Source organism: Ixodes scapularis, unplaced genomic scaffold (genome assembly GCF_016920785.2).
Source record: "Ixodes scapularis isolate PalLabHiFi unplaced genomic scaffold, ASM1692078v2 PGA_scaffold12__126_contigs__length_90152505, whole genome shotgun sequence".
Classification (NCBI taxonomy): Eukaryota; Metazoa; Arthropoda; class Arachnida; order Ixodida; family Ixodidae; genus Ixodes; species Ixodes scapularis.
In genome coordinates this window covers 25,735,811-25,751,038 of record NW_024609838.1, presented here as the reverse complement: position 1 = coordinate 25,751,038, position 15,228 = coordinate 25,735,811, and the positions used below count along the sequence as shown (strand labels likewise).

Genomic DNA, 15,228 nt, shown 5'->3' with positions numbered 1-15,228 from the left:
TGTTGCTGTGCCCTCCTGAAGGTCACATGATACTCGCGCAGTGGTGGATAGGCTTTAACGGCTCAAACGGCATCACATGCAGTCCGTCACAAGGTGAAACAGTATGGTGTGAAGGTAGTAGAAATGGTAACATCGCATAAACTGTAGAGTGGATTGTGTTTTTTTTCTTTTTTCTATACACCTCAGTCTTTGTTTGCCACATCCACAGCTGCATCCATGGCCACATCCATTGGCCCCTGACGACGATCCACCTCGGCTCCCCTTCCGTCCTCGTCCAGGCCATCGGACGCCTCGATCTTCCGCCGCTTTGCGAAATGCCTGACCCTCTCTTCCAGACTGTCTGCAGACAGAAAGAAAGACAACTTTGCTACGCCAAGTTTATAAATGCTACGGTCGTTGACGGCAGTGCCACTCCCGAATGTTCTCGGGCACGCTCCCATGCAGGTTTCAGTTTCGAATCGCCCCCTCCCTCTCACGACTGGGCTGTCAATTCTATTCTTACACGTAGAGGAACGTTTTGTCTCGTAAAAAACACCCGTTGACGGCATGTGAAAACTTTAGGAGACTTCTCTCGGTTGGCCCCTTTCGTTGTTCCAGAAGGGCGAATCCGTGCCGCTCAACCTCACGCTTACGGCAAACACAGAGGTCTATAGAAGCTAGTAATAAACTAAGTAAGGAAGCCCCAGTTCCCAACGAAAAATTTCACTTAAAGCCACTCGAAAAGAATTACTTCAGGGTGCGAGGTCGGGGGGGCCACTTTGCATGGTGCCATGTAGCGGAAAGTATAATTCGAGGAAAATGTCTTGGGTCGGAGGCATGCCAGACATCCGTTAACTTTGAGCCCATAGACTGGTGCATCTTCGATGAATAAATACACTTCGTAAAGCGCACCACTCTGTTTCTGCATGGCACCAAAATATGCGTTCGACGTTTGGGGAAAAGACCCGGCTTTTAAAGGGTTAAGAAACGGAAGGAGCTGCTTGTCCCAAGCATCTCCTTATCGCACTGCAGTCCATCGGGTCACGGCGTGAGCCAATAAGAACTTAAAAAAATGAATCGTGAAGTGTGATCGTGGCAGGCAACCCCCTGCATTACTTAAAGGGATACTGAAGCGAAACTTGAAATACACCTATTATGGTCAGAAATAGGTTCAATATGATCAATGATATCCGTAAATCGTAATCGTGCGTTTGTATTTCGAACGGATGGCTATATTTTTCACCCTAATGGGCCCGATTGGGCGCGCGCTCAAAAATCGGCAGTCGGAGAGCGCGATGCGTCTTGGGATATTGGGCGCATTCGTGACGTCACTTGTGCCAGACGGGAAAGGCTACGGCGTGAATGTTGTGGTTACGAGCGTTGCCACTTGGTGGCGCGTCGACGATTTACAACCTGTGACAATGTGGCCGTTTGAGATGTGCAAGGGCTGCACGTACGCTGCACCACGGTAAGTCGGCAACCACGGCAGAACTGACAAAACCAGCTCTGAGGCCAGATTCTCAAAGCGAACTCACGACGAAAAAAGTGCGTACGACAAATTTGAGAGGAAACCCGTACTCTCGAAACGAAATTGTCGTAACCTTTGCGCAGGTTACGACAGAATCCTACGACAGCTCCGAAGCTGTCTTACGCACTTTTTGCGATCAAATCAACAAGGCCGACAGCGTCGCTCAGTTACTTGGTATCGGCCACCAACGGACATTTATTTTTCTACGTGCTCTTCTCGTGCGTCCCGACTTCAACCAGCAAGAAAAAAGGAAGGGGTACTTAAAACAAACCACGACGATCAAGAATGCAGGATCCACAAACACACGAGAAGAGCTACAACGGCCACGATTCTGCCGACCGAGCGAGCTCGGCAGAATATAGTAGGCCTAGCAGCAACATCGACTCGGCGCACCGTTGCTCCGGCGGTCCTTGGCCAAGACCGTCTGTCTATGACCGGCTGGCCTGCTGAATGGAATATGCCCGCGCGACCCTTGTGGACCCTTACCGGATGAGTAGTTTGATCCCTGAACTAAATTTCAGAGGTCAATATTTTCCCCTTGTCATCTCGATCTCCTTGTTTTCCGAGACAGCGGTGACGAACGCTGTCGTCGAAAAGGGACTCTCATTGATTCTATCTCCTTGTTTTGTGTGATATAGAGCTCAAATAAACGCCATACGGATTACCTTCGCGACTCGGTATGTACACTCTGTTATTAGTATGCCATTTTTATTCTGACTCGACGCTACGTCACTGTCGAGCTATAGCAGTTCGTGGGAGCTACGCGATGTCGGTCTAACCTTTCTTTGCCGAGTGTCATGTCAGTATCGAGTTGCAATCGTAAAAAATCGGTCCAGAAGCGCTTACCGAAACGCGGTCTAACAGAGCGAATCCAGCACTTCGATCAAACGCGCGTGTCCGCTCCGAGTGTGAACAGGTATTTGCGTGGCTCTTGCTGACACCCTTGTAGTTCAAACATATCCTTTTTAACGTCGGCTCGCAGCTCGCGACTCGCAGCAACTAATACCGGCCGTGCCAGAAGCATGCTCGGGTCGTGTCGTGCAAAGAGCTGCAACGAGAAAGAGCTCACTGTGGCCAACTACGCTTTGGCTTTCTCCGCCAAGGCTTTGCAAACGCGTTCAGGCCTACGCGAATTCTGCCGGCACGCCGTATTGCTGCAGAACGGCGCTGCTATTATGCCACAAGTGATGTCACGAGAACTTCCCCCCATCTACCAGATGAGAATTTGAAATCGTTTAATTATGTTTAAAATTAGTTCTCCTGTGTTTTACAGCGCAATATTTATATTTCCGAGATGGTGCCTGTCCCTAGCCCATATTTATGCAACAAGATAGGCGCTAAAATTTCGTTTCACTACCCCTTTAAAAGCCGTCAACGATTATGAAAGTACAACTAAAGAATGGTCAACTTTATATATACAAGGAAAGAGCCGTACCACACACTGGTCTCTGCAGGAGTGGTCTGTAGACTCTCGCCGTCGGACCCGACAGCAACGGGTCGCACTGCGACAGGACTTCCGTGCCGGCCATGCACGGCAGGCCGGCAATGTCCTTCAACATGCTCCGGATCATCTCACTTCTGCAAGGTTGACGAATACGGACAAATGAACAAACTGAAATGAACCTCGGCAATTTACGACAGAACTTTGTTCGTACATTTTTTCGTAGGATTGTTGAAACAAAATGTGCAATCAGAGAAAATGTATTGAACGAGAATGCCATTCGGAGAGGTGCTAGAGACGAGACAGATAGCAAATGTCGCGAAACAATTCATTTCACGCAAACCTTCGTAGGTGTTAACTCAAACTGGCTCGGAAAAAGTTCGAAAAGATTTGTACGTATGAACTGAAATAAACATTGTGAAAGTTTGTAGGGGTGATCTCAACTATATCTGGAAAAAAATTGTAAATGTTTGTCGGTGTGAACTCGAATATGTTCCGAAAGAGCTCGTAATTTCCACCTGACGCTTTGGGCGACTGAAACGCGAGCAAGCAACGAAGGTTTTTGGCCTGCGGAGGGGCGTTTGCTGACGTTTTCGTCGGTTTGTACCCGCACACTCGTGTACAACACTTCAGTACACCAAAACCGCAGAAAAGGTCTTGCTGGTGGTAGGTTGTAGTGCACATGCAGGCGAGACTGCAGCGTAATAGACCAGTTTTGACAAAAGCTTCTTTACACAGACTGGGGGAAGGCCAGAACCTGCAGCGCATCAGCTGGGTGAAGTCCTTGCAGCATCTCTCACGTGTGGAACTAAGAACCACGTAAAAATGCGAGCCAGCACACAACAAAGTGTTGCTCATTAAAAAAAAAAAAATCTGTTGCCAGAATAAACTCGTTTGAAGTAAAGAGTCCACGAGTAAAAACGTGCTCGGCTTTTTCGGTCAGCACTTTTCACAGACCTTTGGCGAGGGTTGACTCGAAAAGCATTTTGTCTGGCAACACGACACCTTTTTTTGACAAGCAAAAGAAAAATGGCACATTGTTTTCTTCTGTCCGTTTTAACCATTCACTGGTTCATTTTGTCGTGCAATGCTTGGTTCCACGCATGAAGAAAGCTGCAGAAACTGTTCCCAGCTGATGCGCTGCAGGTGCGAAGCTCCTCCAGATCCACATCAAGAGGGTACTGTCAAAACTCATCTGGCACACTGAGCTCTGTCCTGTGCATCCATGCAGCCTCGCATCCGGCAAGACCAAGACCCAAAGAGGTTGGGCAAGGCCTTTTTGCGGCTGTGGTGTAATGGAGTGTCGCACACGAGTGCGTGGAGACAAGGACGTGGGCGAATGTCCCCTCGCAAGCCCGGAACTCCGTCGCTTCTACTTTCACCTTTTTTAGCAGGATCGCACTTGTGTTATGCCAGGGGTTAGTAAAGGTAGCGAGTGGCACTGTGTGCCAAGCCTCTCACGGTTTTCTGTCTCGCGTGGCACGTAAGAGCAGCACACAACAATCATTTTTCGTATTAATGCGATAGCACCGCGACTGTTGCGACAAGCGTCGCAGTGGCTCTTGGACGCAGGTGCCACTGTCCAGTCGTTGAGAGGTTTGGTAGATCCTCGCTGTCCCTTGTCTCCCCCTCCGTGCGAATGCGCTTGGGAGGTGAACGATATGCGGCCATGTCGTCATATGATCAACCAAACCGCAAATTGGTCCCTCATGCGAATTGGCCGGCAGTTTTTTGGACAAAAGAATCGGGAAAGCAAACTCACTAAGCAGGAAATTAACACGCGCATTCCTATGGGAGCTCAACGGGTCCGGCACTTTGAACACAGAAAAGCCGGGAAAACCCAAGAACAGGGAGTGTATCAATGAGGTTCCACTGTATGTTCCACCGAGCGAAAGACCGAGGAATCATTTTAGTCCGATCTGGAAATCTCTGACGGGCGACCGAGGTCTCGTTTAGTTGGCCCCTGAATGGGAGACTACGAGCCCGCGAAAGACCGTGGACACCCCGGCCAGGTTTTGGGCCTTACGCTGAGAATCCGTAGGGTGGGCAGCACTTTGGCTCAAAACTATAAAAAAAAAAAAAAAAAAAAAAAAAAGTTAAAACAGCAAATAAGAGAAGTTAGACTTAGAAAAAAAAATGAATGATAGACCCTTTTCGAGATTCAGTATGGCAACTTTAATCACTATCGTCATCACTGTGTACGATGTCTGTGTCATACTAATGGAGGCCTTCTCGATGCCAATGAAGGAAAAAGTTGAAGGTATCACCAAGCGGAGAATATACAGTCAAACTTCGATGTAACGAAGTCGGTACAATACGGAATTTACTTCGTTACACTGAAATTTCGCTACATAGAAGATCGAGGCTAACGTTAAAGAAAGCTTCCACAAACGTTTCTCGGGGGCACAAACCTCACCGAGGACGCGTCTATTTCGGTTGAAAGTAGTCCGTCACCTTTTTCTGGGCCACTCTTGGCATTATTATTGGCATCACACGATGTTCGCATAGCCAGACAGCCTGCATTGCGTATTCATCTTGCTGTGTTATCGCGAACCGCCTCAAGACATCGATCGCGTCCACCACCTCACGGTTACTGGGCAGATAGCAGGCGACTTGCTCATCAGGCTCAATGTCGTCCCCGCCTTGCGAGTTCCCACGAACATCGCTAGCTATCCCCTCGCCAGTCACCTCCGCCGTCGCATTGACAGCAGAGTCGGCATATAGAAGGTCATCAAGGTCGACGTTGTCAGGCACGGCTCCATCGCCTTCAAGGCTCCATTGCCCAGGACAATGAGAAACGCATGCTTTTAGTTAGGCCTCGAAACAAACTATGCAGCGCGAACAAAGCCGACGGACAAAACGGCGGCGGCTCTAGTGTCCTCTAGTAGCCTTTCTGTACACCACACTCGCCAGATTTGGCCCATTTCACCCTTTGCGCTATATTGGGGGCCCATCTCAGCGCATCTGCTTCCCAAAATCTCCTTTGGGAACCAAAATTTTGTGACAAATTGTCCATGAAATTTCGTTACATCAAAATTTCGCCAAACGGGACTTCGATACATGGAGGTCAAAAATACATGACGTGCACACACTTGCGGTTAGAAAAACTTATGTACTTCGTTACATCGGGGGTTTCGTTACACAGAAGTTTGTTACATCGAGGTATGACTGTATGAGGCCCCTTTGTTCGAGACGTTGGTACGGCGCGACGCTCGAATTAGACACGAAGGCTGCATAGGCTTTTTTTCGGAGCATGGTCCGATGAATCCCTTGGCACCAGTTTGTCTCTAAAGTCTTTTGACGGGGAAAACTTAATCGGGGGGCTTATGGGTCACCGCTTTGTACTGGTCAGTTCTCGCATTCACACAATGAAAGTGAAACAAATCAAGAAAGAATAATGATGTGATTGAAGAGCCAATTTTCATCAGCCACTGATGCGCGCAAGTGATGATGTCCAAAGAAATCGTCCTTAATCGAAAGTGAAACTTTTTTTTTTTTGAGCCGCTGGATGGCATTGATTTTTAAAAACGGTCTATTATAGGGGAAAGTTTAGGGTCTATTGTAGGGGCAAAAGGGTCTATCATAGGGGAAAAAGGGCCTATTATAGGGGCAATTTTCGAATGAAGCTAAAATTGTGTAATAAAGGTGAGCGCCTCGTAAAATTCCCGGATGTTGTAAACCGAAAACGAGGCTCACTTGACTCGCTCGTGCATCCAGAGTTTCTGCAAGTGCTTGGACACGGCGGTAAGTTCCGCAACGTCGTACCGCCAGTCGAGGCCCTCGAACTGACAGTCGTAGAGGACGAGGGGAATTTCTGTAAGACAGAAACGGCGCGGGGATGTTACAATGCACTCAATCTATCTCATACTTGAGGAGCTCTATCACAAATCAATATCGTCGTCTTTTCCTGGTCTCCAAAGAGGAAACAGTTTGAAGTACCTACGCAGATGAATGAACCGCACCGATTGAATGGGAATAAAGAATTGCAAGAAGGGAAAGTTTGCAGGCGAGCTGCTCAGGAAACATCATCGAAAGAAAACCCGATTCCTGTGTCGAAAGGACACAGGAATCGGGCTCGACATCCCTAGCCGGTAATGAGGAGACCCAAAATTGGGAAACCCAGCTCTGCCTAGTTTTTTTTTTTTTAACAGCTTTCCAACTTTTATTTCCACTCAATCAGTATGGTTAATTCATCTGCATACTTCAGATATTTGACGTCTATATGAAAGCCGACCGTTTGTTTATAGGAGGACCTATTGGAAGTAAGGAACAATACATGTTCGAAAATGATGTAACAAAAGGCAAAACAATATTCTGGCACAAGGTGCGAAAAACCAATCAGGACTCGGAAAATGTCAGAATCTTACAAACGTAACAACAGGCAACAAAATATATAAGGAACTTACAAATTAAAAAAGGTTCTCGGATAAATTATTGAGTAATATTATTGTTCAATTTTTACAGAGGAATTAAGGTCTCTGCATGGGCAACAGGCTTACATTTGAGTTTTCGGGAAGAGAAGAGACTAGCGTTGCCTGGAAGTTGTAAAACTGCATTTTTTACTTTGACACGCTTCATCTAGTGCCATTAAGTCCAAGGAGGAAACGTGAACCCTTCCTCAAGCAGGTGCCAACGCAACGACTTTCACAGGGCATTGCAGGTTAATTGATCGACTTCCTCGATTACGGTAATTATGGTCGGATGTGGCCACTGGATCCACTTGGAGGACATTACAGTTCTGACCTACCGTAACAACCCTGAAATACAAGCACTCTAGATGTGACGAAGGGTTCCGCAAGCACCAAGTCCATACCTGAGGCCATGCCATACTGGGGCTTGCACGGGTGAGCCTCAACATCCAGTAACTTGGACACCACCTGGTGGCAATTTCGAGCCGGGACAAGGCGACAAAAAGAAAGGGTAAGTCACCAGTTGTGTAACAGGAGGCAAAAACTCCTCAAAGGCAGTTCAAACATTAGCATCGGACCGTTCGCGTTGTAACCACTTGTGTCGAAGCAACGCACATCTCAATCCACATATATTCTCTTTTTTTGCACCTTACTCTCTCGCCGTGGGCCCAAAGTAACTTTGACAATGGTGCGAGTGACCACCGTTGCGAGCGACCAGATTTGACCTCGTAAATAGCACAAAACCATCAGTCTAGTCATACGCAGATCAAAATTCGAGGGTTACCCGACAGATGGCTTCAGTGTTTTCTCTCATCGTATGCGTTCACAAGGAGCTGCGGTTGGTTGCGCTCAAAAGCACGTGTGTGAGCCAGCCTCGCGTCGTGTGCAAGCTTACCTCTGGTTCTTCCAAGCCCTGGCCGACGAGCAGGAGTATGGCGACGATGCATCGAACTTGGTGCCACAGGAAGGCTTGTCCCACTATCTCCAGGCGGAGCATCTGGTATCCGCTGCTGCCACCGTCACCTTCTGGCTCGCCGCTGAAACAGCGGACGACATCGTTCTCATCTGCTGCCAACCGTGATGCCGCTAAGCTTGGGTAGTATTTCAACTATAGTAATTGAATTACTCTAATTCTACTACTTTTCTCAGTAATTTGTATTCATAATTTATTGGTTTGAACCAAAAGTAATTGTATTTGTAATTTAATTTCTTTTTATCAAAAGTAATTGAAATTTGATTACTTGTTTTAGCAGCACTAATTGCAAAACTTAAATTAGAATTAAAATTACACCTTGCCATGCCGAAGCTCATTCTCTTGCAGGTCGACCTCGTACGTACAGCTGAACCAATTTCAAAGCTGCAGTGCACGCAAAGAGGCCCGCATGAGTGGCGTAGCCAGGAATTTTTTTGAGGGAGGGGGAGGCGCAAAATGCATACGTGCTGTTAATGCCCGTGAGGGCACTCTCCCCCGACAGATCGCCCATCCTGTTTTTCTGGCTAAATATCCCTAATATAAAAACTCCAAAACATCGCCCACACCCCTCGATTCCCATCGGACATCACGTGATGTTCGCATGAAGTGATGCGGACATTACGGTGGATCCGTTTATCACGGTTTCCACATGTTTATCATACCGTGAAACATGAATCTAGTGCATCTGCAGTCTGCGGTATCCCTTCCCGGGACACAGGAGTTTATGACGAATTCCCGTGTGTTTATCGCATTGTGAAACGCAAATTCGCCGTGTCTGCAATCTGCAGTATCAGTTCTCAGTGCCCCATTCCCAAACATACCTCACCTCATGTTTTTCACCATTAATCTCCTCATTCTGGGTGGGCACCCTTACAGGATTTTACGTTATACTATAGGGTCGGCAAGGGGGGAAGGGCGGGGGGGGCTGAATTTTTATAATCCTCTTCTCTGGCTAGGCCACTGGCCTGCATCGTACCTCAAGTTTGGGTGGGAAAGCATCCGTAGATGCTATAAGAAATATTTAAGGAAAGGCAACCCACCGGCCGCACTTCTATTTACTAAACTAAAAGGATGACACCTTAAAAGCGAGGTCAGAGATTTTTGCTGTATGTTATGTTTTTTGTTTCAACCATGGCGGGGCTCTTTAAAAACTCGTCACTATGCTCTGCGTCACTGTAAAATGGACTGCACTGGATCCAACAAGCAACCCCAGACAACAGGGTGTTCATCAGACTTCAGTTCTGCCTGTCCAGTCCTGAATGGCTTACTACCTCATAAGGTTCACAGCTGCCCATATAAGATCAAACCGACGACCTCATTGCTTTTTTTGCATGTTTTCATTCTTTTTCATTTTCTCCATCCTTCTAATATTTTAGGGACCCGATTGGACGAGACTCCGAAACTTTACAAGCCACAGCCCCAGACTGTCGGGGTGGAAGTCGTTGAGCTTGTTTTTTGTAACAAGCGTTTTCTTTTAGTTGGAGGATGGGGCTCCCTGAGAGAGGTTGTCTGGGTACTTGTGTGGTGCTATCATGGAAAAAGGAAAGCTGCCCTGGAGGCTGGCCTTCGTATGAAAATATTTTTTAACAGGTGGGCAACACCGAAAAAAAAATGTGACGATAAAGTGCAAGCTTTGCGTGCTGTTGCTGAAGGCTGATGCAACCAACAGACTGGCCACCTCCAACATGCTGAAGCATATTCAGGTAGGGAAATTCCTTGTTGCGCGAAGAAACAATTACAACTTTTAAAAAAATATAATAAAAGCATGTTAGGGTTTTATTTAGTCACATATAACAGCTCTTTTCTATCTTTCAAGTGAAACACATTGAAGTCCAAATGGTCATGCTCTATCATAGAACTAAAAAAATATGATACAAATGTATGAAACGCCATCATTGAACCCAACTTATTCAACCTTAATGAATTTAGGTTTAGAAAACAACCGCAAAATTACGTCTTTGGCATCAGGAGGCACACAAAGCGAAGTAATTGAGGAGTGGTTGCGCTACTTTTAAAGAGTAGTTCCTAGTTGTAATTAATTACTTTTAATATAGTAGTCATTCTAATTGCAATTAGCTACTTCTTTGGCAAAGTAATTCTAAGTTAATTACAATTGAAAAGTAATTCACCCATTTATGGATGCTGCAATGGGCAAATAGGAAGAGTGACCTACCTGTCAGTACACTCGTACAACTCCGTCGAGAGGATGCGTCTCACGTATCTAGTGACCCCGTTCCCGACGTCCATCTTGCAGAGGTTACGGAAGTCGTGCTCCCCTACCAAGAGTTTGGCCGCTTCCCGCATGCGCTGCAAAACGTGAGGCCAGAGCGTAAAGGGATAGCCAAAAATACCAGTGTGCAAGGCTACATGCAAACAAAAGACGACACGCACACAAAAAAAGAAAAGAAAAAGCTTTGCATCAGAGAAGATGCAAAGTAAGTCTGCTATGAAGCTACATCATAACTGGGCTTCCGTGGGTTATTCTTTCTTCGGATTCAAGGGTGTTTTTATGGGGGGTCTATTTTAGCGCAGGGATTCTGTGTTTTTCGGCGTAAATTTTTTGGTGTCAGACAGGAAATCGGCACTCATCGGAGCTTATGTCGAAGAAATCAATACACGGGCGTAGGATGCCCCTACCTCTGGGGAACATGCCCCTACCTTTAGGGAACATGGCCCTACCTCTAGGGAACATGCCTCTACCTCTAGGGAACATGCACATGACCCAACACTTGCAAGTCGTCTCAATAATGATAAGAGAAGGAAATCAGATAAAGAGCATGGCTCCCAGGAAAAAAATTCTCACAGACTGTATAGTGTGGGCCGTGTTCTGGGACAACGCAAAATAAAGCTGTGGCTAAGGATCTCTTTCAATAAAGTGTTTTTTTCTCATTCCCAAACATCTCCAACTCAAGTGCTTTCGGGGATTTTCCCAGATTTTGACAAAACCGGCTTGGGGGTTAATTTTCAGGGGTTATCGGCACATTTTGAAAGCATGGAACCTTCCAGAAAGTCTGTCACTTACCTGCACAACTAAGTTCCCCTTTGGGAGGAAGTAGCGATAAGTCCTTGCCTGACAGTCAAACCTGAAAGCGGTTACATCCCCAGTGTTGTAAACATCGATTTTTTAGTTGAAACCGCATGCGGGAGAGCCTCACCTTGCACTAAACGAAGGTTCCGCGGGAGCCCACGCCAGAACTCGGATGTCCGGTGGAAGAACGCCGTTGAGAATCTTGACATAATCGAGTTCCGTCGAACGCGCAACTGAAATAACAGAGTGAATAGAACGAGCTGATGGGGCCGTTCCTTCTTCAAGCCACCCAAGAGGTCAAGCTCAAGCAAGTGCAAGTTACGTGTCGAACAAGCATACTTCTTACCCGACTTTTCATTGGGCCGATACCCGTCCGGTGAGAACACACCAGGTCCCTCAGTCAGGTTCGAGCGCAGGTCGATAGAAATGACCTGCAGTGGAGTATTATTTGAAATTAGAACATTTTTTCACAGAGTGACAAACACTAACATTCAATAACATGTCTAAAAAACCATAAAACCAGAAAGCAGGAGCAAAAACTACTTAATAAAGGAGAACCGTCGCTTACGAATACCCAATCAGTGGCGGGGCCGGTTATTGAGAGCTTTTAGATGTGGCATGAGCAGGTAAGAAACGTTAAAAAAAAACATGATCAAGGCTTTGATTGTGTTCAGCGGGAGGCAGCATGTTTCCGCTGAACACTGAACAACTCTAACACTCTGGGCCACTCTACATCTGTGGGTTACTATGGCAGACGACACTGTCTCAAGGTGGATGGAAGGTGGTGTTTTCCAGAGTAACTAAATGATGGAGAGAGTGTTTTGCATTGCTTTTCCTTTTGCCACCAACTCCTCATTGGCAGAAGAGGGGTCACATGCTAAAAAAATATCTAAGGACAAGCTGATGAATGCACGCTGTGTAGCGCACATATGTTCACTTTCACCTTATCGCCATTGCACTGCTGAGGTAGTGCTGACTTTTGATCGCAAAAAGCAGACCATTGCACCGCTCTGCTCCACAAACAGAGCATGTGTGGTTACTCTAGAGCAGAGGTGGCCAAGCTGCGGCTCGCGAGCCGCATGCGGCTTTTCGCGGGTTGAAGTGCGGCTCGCGGCTCCCTCTCCTACCACCCCCCCTTCCCCCCGCCACCCTCCCGGTCACACGAGCACTTCCCCAAAAAGAGGTGGTAGTCTTGAGCTACTGCTACCTTAAGTACAGTTGGACTGCTTTTGACTCGGATAGATTGAAAGTAGTTCGAGATTCGTTTATTGCTTTGGACAAAATCCCCCCCCCCCCCCTCCCCTCTGCGGCTCTTGGAAGTTTCGTGGTTTTGTTTGCAGCTCTTAGGCCGAGTCAGCCTGGCCACCCCTGCTCTAGGGTCTAGTGAAAGGTTTCTCAATCTTTTCGATCTGAAGGAACCTTCACCTCTCTCGACTGATAGCCGAGGAACCCTTCCCGACCTCAACAATGGTGCAAAAACGTGGTGCATAAGCCAATACTAGACCCTCTGAACAATGATGCACATACTAGAGAGTGTTTGGCACACAGTTGCGCATCAGTGGGCGACTCAAATTAACAAAAATTTCACTTAATGACCGACAAGCAACCCGAAAGGAGGGAACCGCCCCTCAATTCCTCCTTTCCATTTGAGAAAGGGGAAAGCCCCCTATTTCGAATGTATCTACTCCCACGGGAAGAGGAGGAGAGAAGAGTGCGAGAGGGAATGGAGAAAAGGAAACTGTGTACCGATTTTCAGCCCGTAACAAGACAATTCTGTAGCTCGGCCTTTAAACTAAAGAAACACTTTGCTTAGGAATAGGAACGGTCGAGGAAATGCTCGAGGAACCCATTACCGTACTTTCGGAAACTGTTCTCAAGAGCTCAGTTTGTGAACCCATGCCTCCCACAGACCTGGCTGAAGGCAGAGACGCCCTTGTCCGTGCGTCCACAGCGGTGATAGTTGGACGTCTCACGCTGGTCCAGCAGCCGGGTTCTCTGCAGCGCCTGGAAGAGGGCCGCCTCGACCGTGTTGGCCGTGTCCTCTTGCACTACGTAGCCGTCGTAGTTCCAACCGAGGTAGAGGAAGCGTAGAGCCACGTGCCGCTTCTTGAACCTGGGAAACCACGAAGAAAAGGAATGCACGGAAGTGCGACGCTGTGTGGGCTGCAAATGTGAGGCCCCCAAACGTATAACTGACAAGAACCTATGAAACTGACATGCATCCAAACAGAAATATTGTCGTAACTCGAAGCCTAAGTATGGGTAACGGGTAATGTCACAGAGCGTGTAATTTGCCTCTGGTCTATGCCGGGCTTTATCTTGTCTACTTCAGAACCAAGTTTAGACAGCGCGAGATATTATGGTTCTGTCAGATATACTTCATCGAGATTATGCAACCACGCAGATATTACGCAATGACTGCCGGGGCTATGTCCATTGTTGTTAAATACGTGTTGGCAGCGAGCTCACCCTGTACCACCGCGACACGAATACTTTGAGCATGGGCAAAGCTGAGGGTCAAGCAAGCCAGAAATTACAGCTAAGCTCCGAAATCAAAAGATCTAGAATACGATGTTGTAAAACCTGAGAAACGAAGGAGAGAACAAGCGGAAACGCAACGACATCTTTGTCAAAAGGCTTACCGAGAAAAATCGAACGGCTTTTCTTTCCTGATGGGTGCAGGGGTGGTGGCGGTGTTCTTTGCTACGACGTTTTGAAGTTGTTTCACGTGTGCGTCCAACTGTTGCACCCAGTTGACGAGTTCCTATAAGAATAAACGTGCACCGATCGATCGCAGGTTGTATTTATTCAGAACCGCTTGTAACTGGCGGCGAGATCTCACCTCTCTGTCAAGTTGAAGCAGGGACTCCCTCGAAGCACCCGGCTTGAATGGTTTCGTTTTCCCCATGCCGTACGTGTAACGGGAGAACTTTCTGTATGGGACCTCTCTATCTACGTAAATTTTCTACTGCACCCGATTAACTCGTGTATTAGACGTGTCTCGAATACGTCGCGCAGCCTCTCGCAAACGGAAACGCTCGTGACAGCATTCGTACAGACGCGGACAGAAGGCGAAGCGTGGGCACCGCCATATTGGCTAAATAGATGGATAGATAATAAATAATAATGACTATACCCTCTGAAACGGGCGGTAGCTTGCGCCATCTAGCCTAAGTTTGTTTGGTGATCACTGTGGCGGTGCAATGTTAAACAAAATAAGTTATTATTACTAGTCTAGTTGAAATCTAGAAATACGTTTTTATAAATTTAAAAAGAAGCGCATGTAAAACAAAGTCTGACGTTTTCTATTTTCGCTTTGCAACGTTTTCACGGAAGTTTTCACGGAAGCGAAGCCGCGGTCCGCGGGGCGGCAAAAATCATCAGTATCGCTGGTTGCCAAAGGGTGGCGCTACTTTGCACGCGAGTGCCTGCGAGCGCGAGTGCGTGGAGCTTGTGAGCCTGGGCGCGCGGAATTTGAAGTTTGGATAAATCGTATTTTAAATGCTTTTGGTTTTTACTTATTTTGCTAAACGTGAAACCCCTGAAGAACTCCGCCGAAAATATACCGACGTCCTAAGCAGCGACAAATAAATATTTTATTACTAAAACTAATACTAGGTCTTTCATTAACGTGCTGATCATTAAAAGCATTACTCACGCACTGACTATGGGAAATGATCTTTTTGTATTATTATCGGAATTATTTCAAGTACGCGATGAAAACATTATGCGTAGCGTACTATACCGATAGATGGCGGTCGATTACCCTCTCATTCGAGACAGACTTTTGACCATCATGTAAGAAAAGGAGATGGAAGCTCCTTTGTAAGAATTTTGAGTGACAGGTGAATCTTTTATAATGTTCGGGGA

At 46.9% G+C, this 15,228-nt stretch overlaps 1 protein-coding gene across 1 annotated transcript; it reads right to left on the bottom strand.

Moving 5' to 3' along the window:
* Nucleotides 1-142: 142 nt before the first annotated feature.
* LOC8036879 (tRNA pseudouridine(38/39) synthase) lies at nt 143-14,471 on the bottom strand. Its single transcript, XM_029994431.4, has 12 exons — nt 14,201-14,471; nt 14,001-14,122; nt 13,270-13,471; nt 11,705-11,789; nt 11,486-11,591; nt 11,353-11,413; nt 10,504-10,637; nt 8,253-8,394; nt 7,762-7,825; nt 6,645-6,762; nt 2,943-3,085; nt 143-340 (listed from the first exon to the last, which is right to left on the bottom strand). The coding sequence occupies exons 1-12, from the start codon at nt 14,264-14,266 to the stop codon at nt 183-185; spliced, it is 1,401 nt and encodes a 466-aa protein (XP_029850291.2). The 5' UTR covers nt 14,267-14,471; the 3' UTR covers nt 143-182.
* Nucleotides 14,472-15,228: the final 757 nt, after the last annotated feature.

Bases quoted from the DNA above. Each gene is read 5' to 3' on its own strand.
- LOC8036879 (XM_029994431.4), bottom strand. From the start codon at position 14,266: ATGGGGAAAACGAAACCATTCAAGCCGGGTGCTTCGAGGGAGTCCCTG. The intron at 3,086-6,644 runs GTGAGCCTCGTT...TCAACCTTGCAG, and splicing joins TGGATGCACGAGCGAGTCAA to AAGTGAGATGATCCGGAGCA. The intron at 341-2,942 runs GTACGGCTCTTT...TTCTGTCTGCAG, and splicing joins CCTGCAGAGACCAGTGTGTG to ACAGTCTGGAAGAGAGGGTC.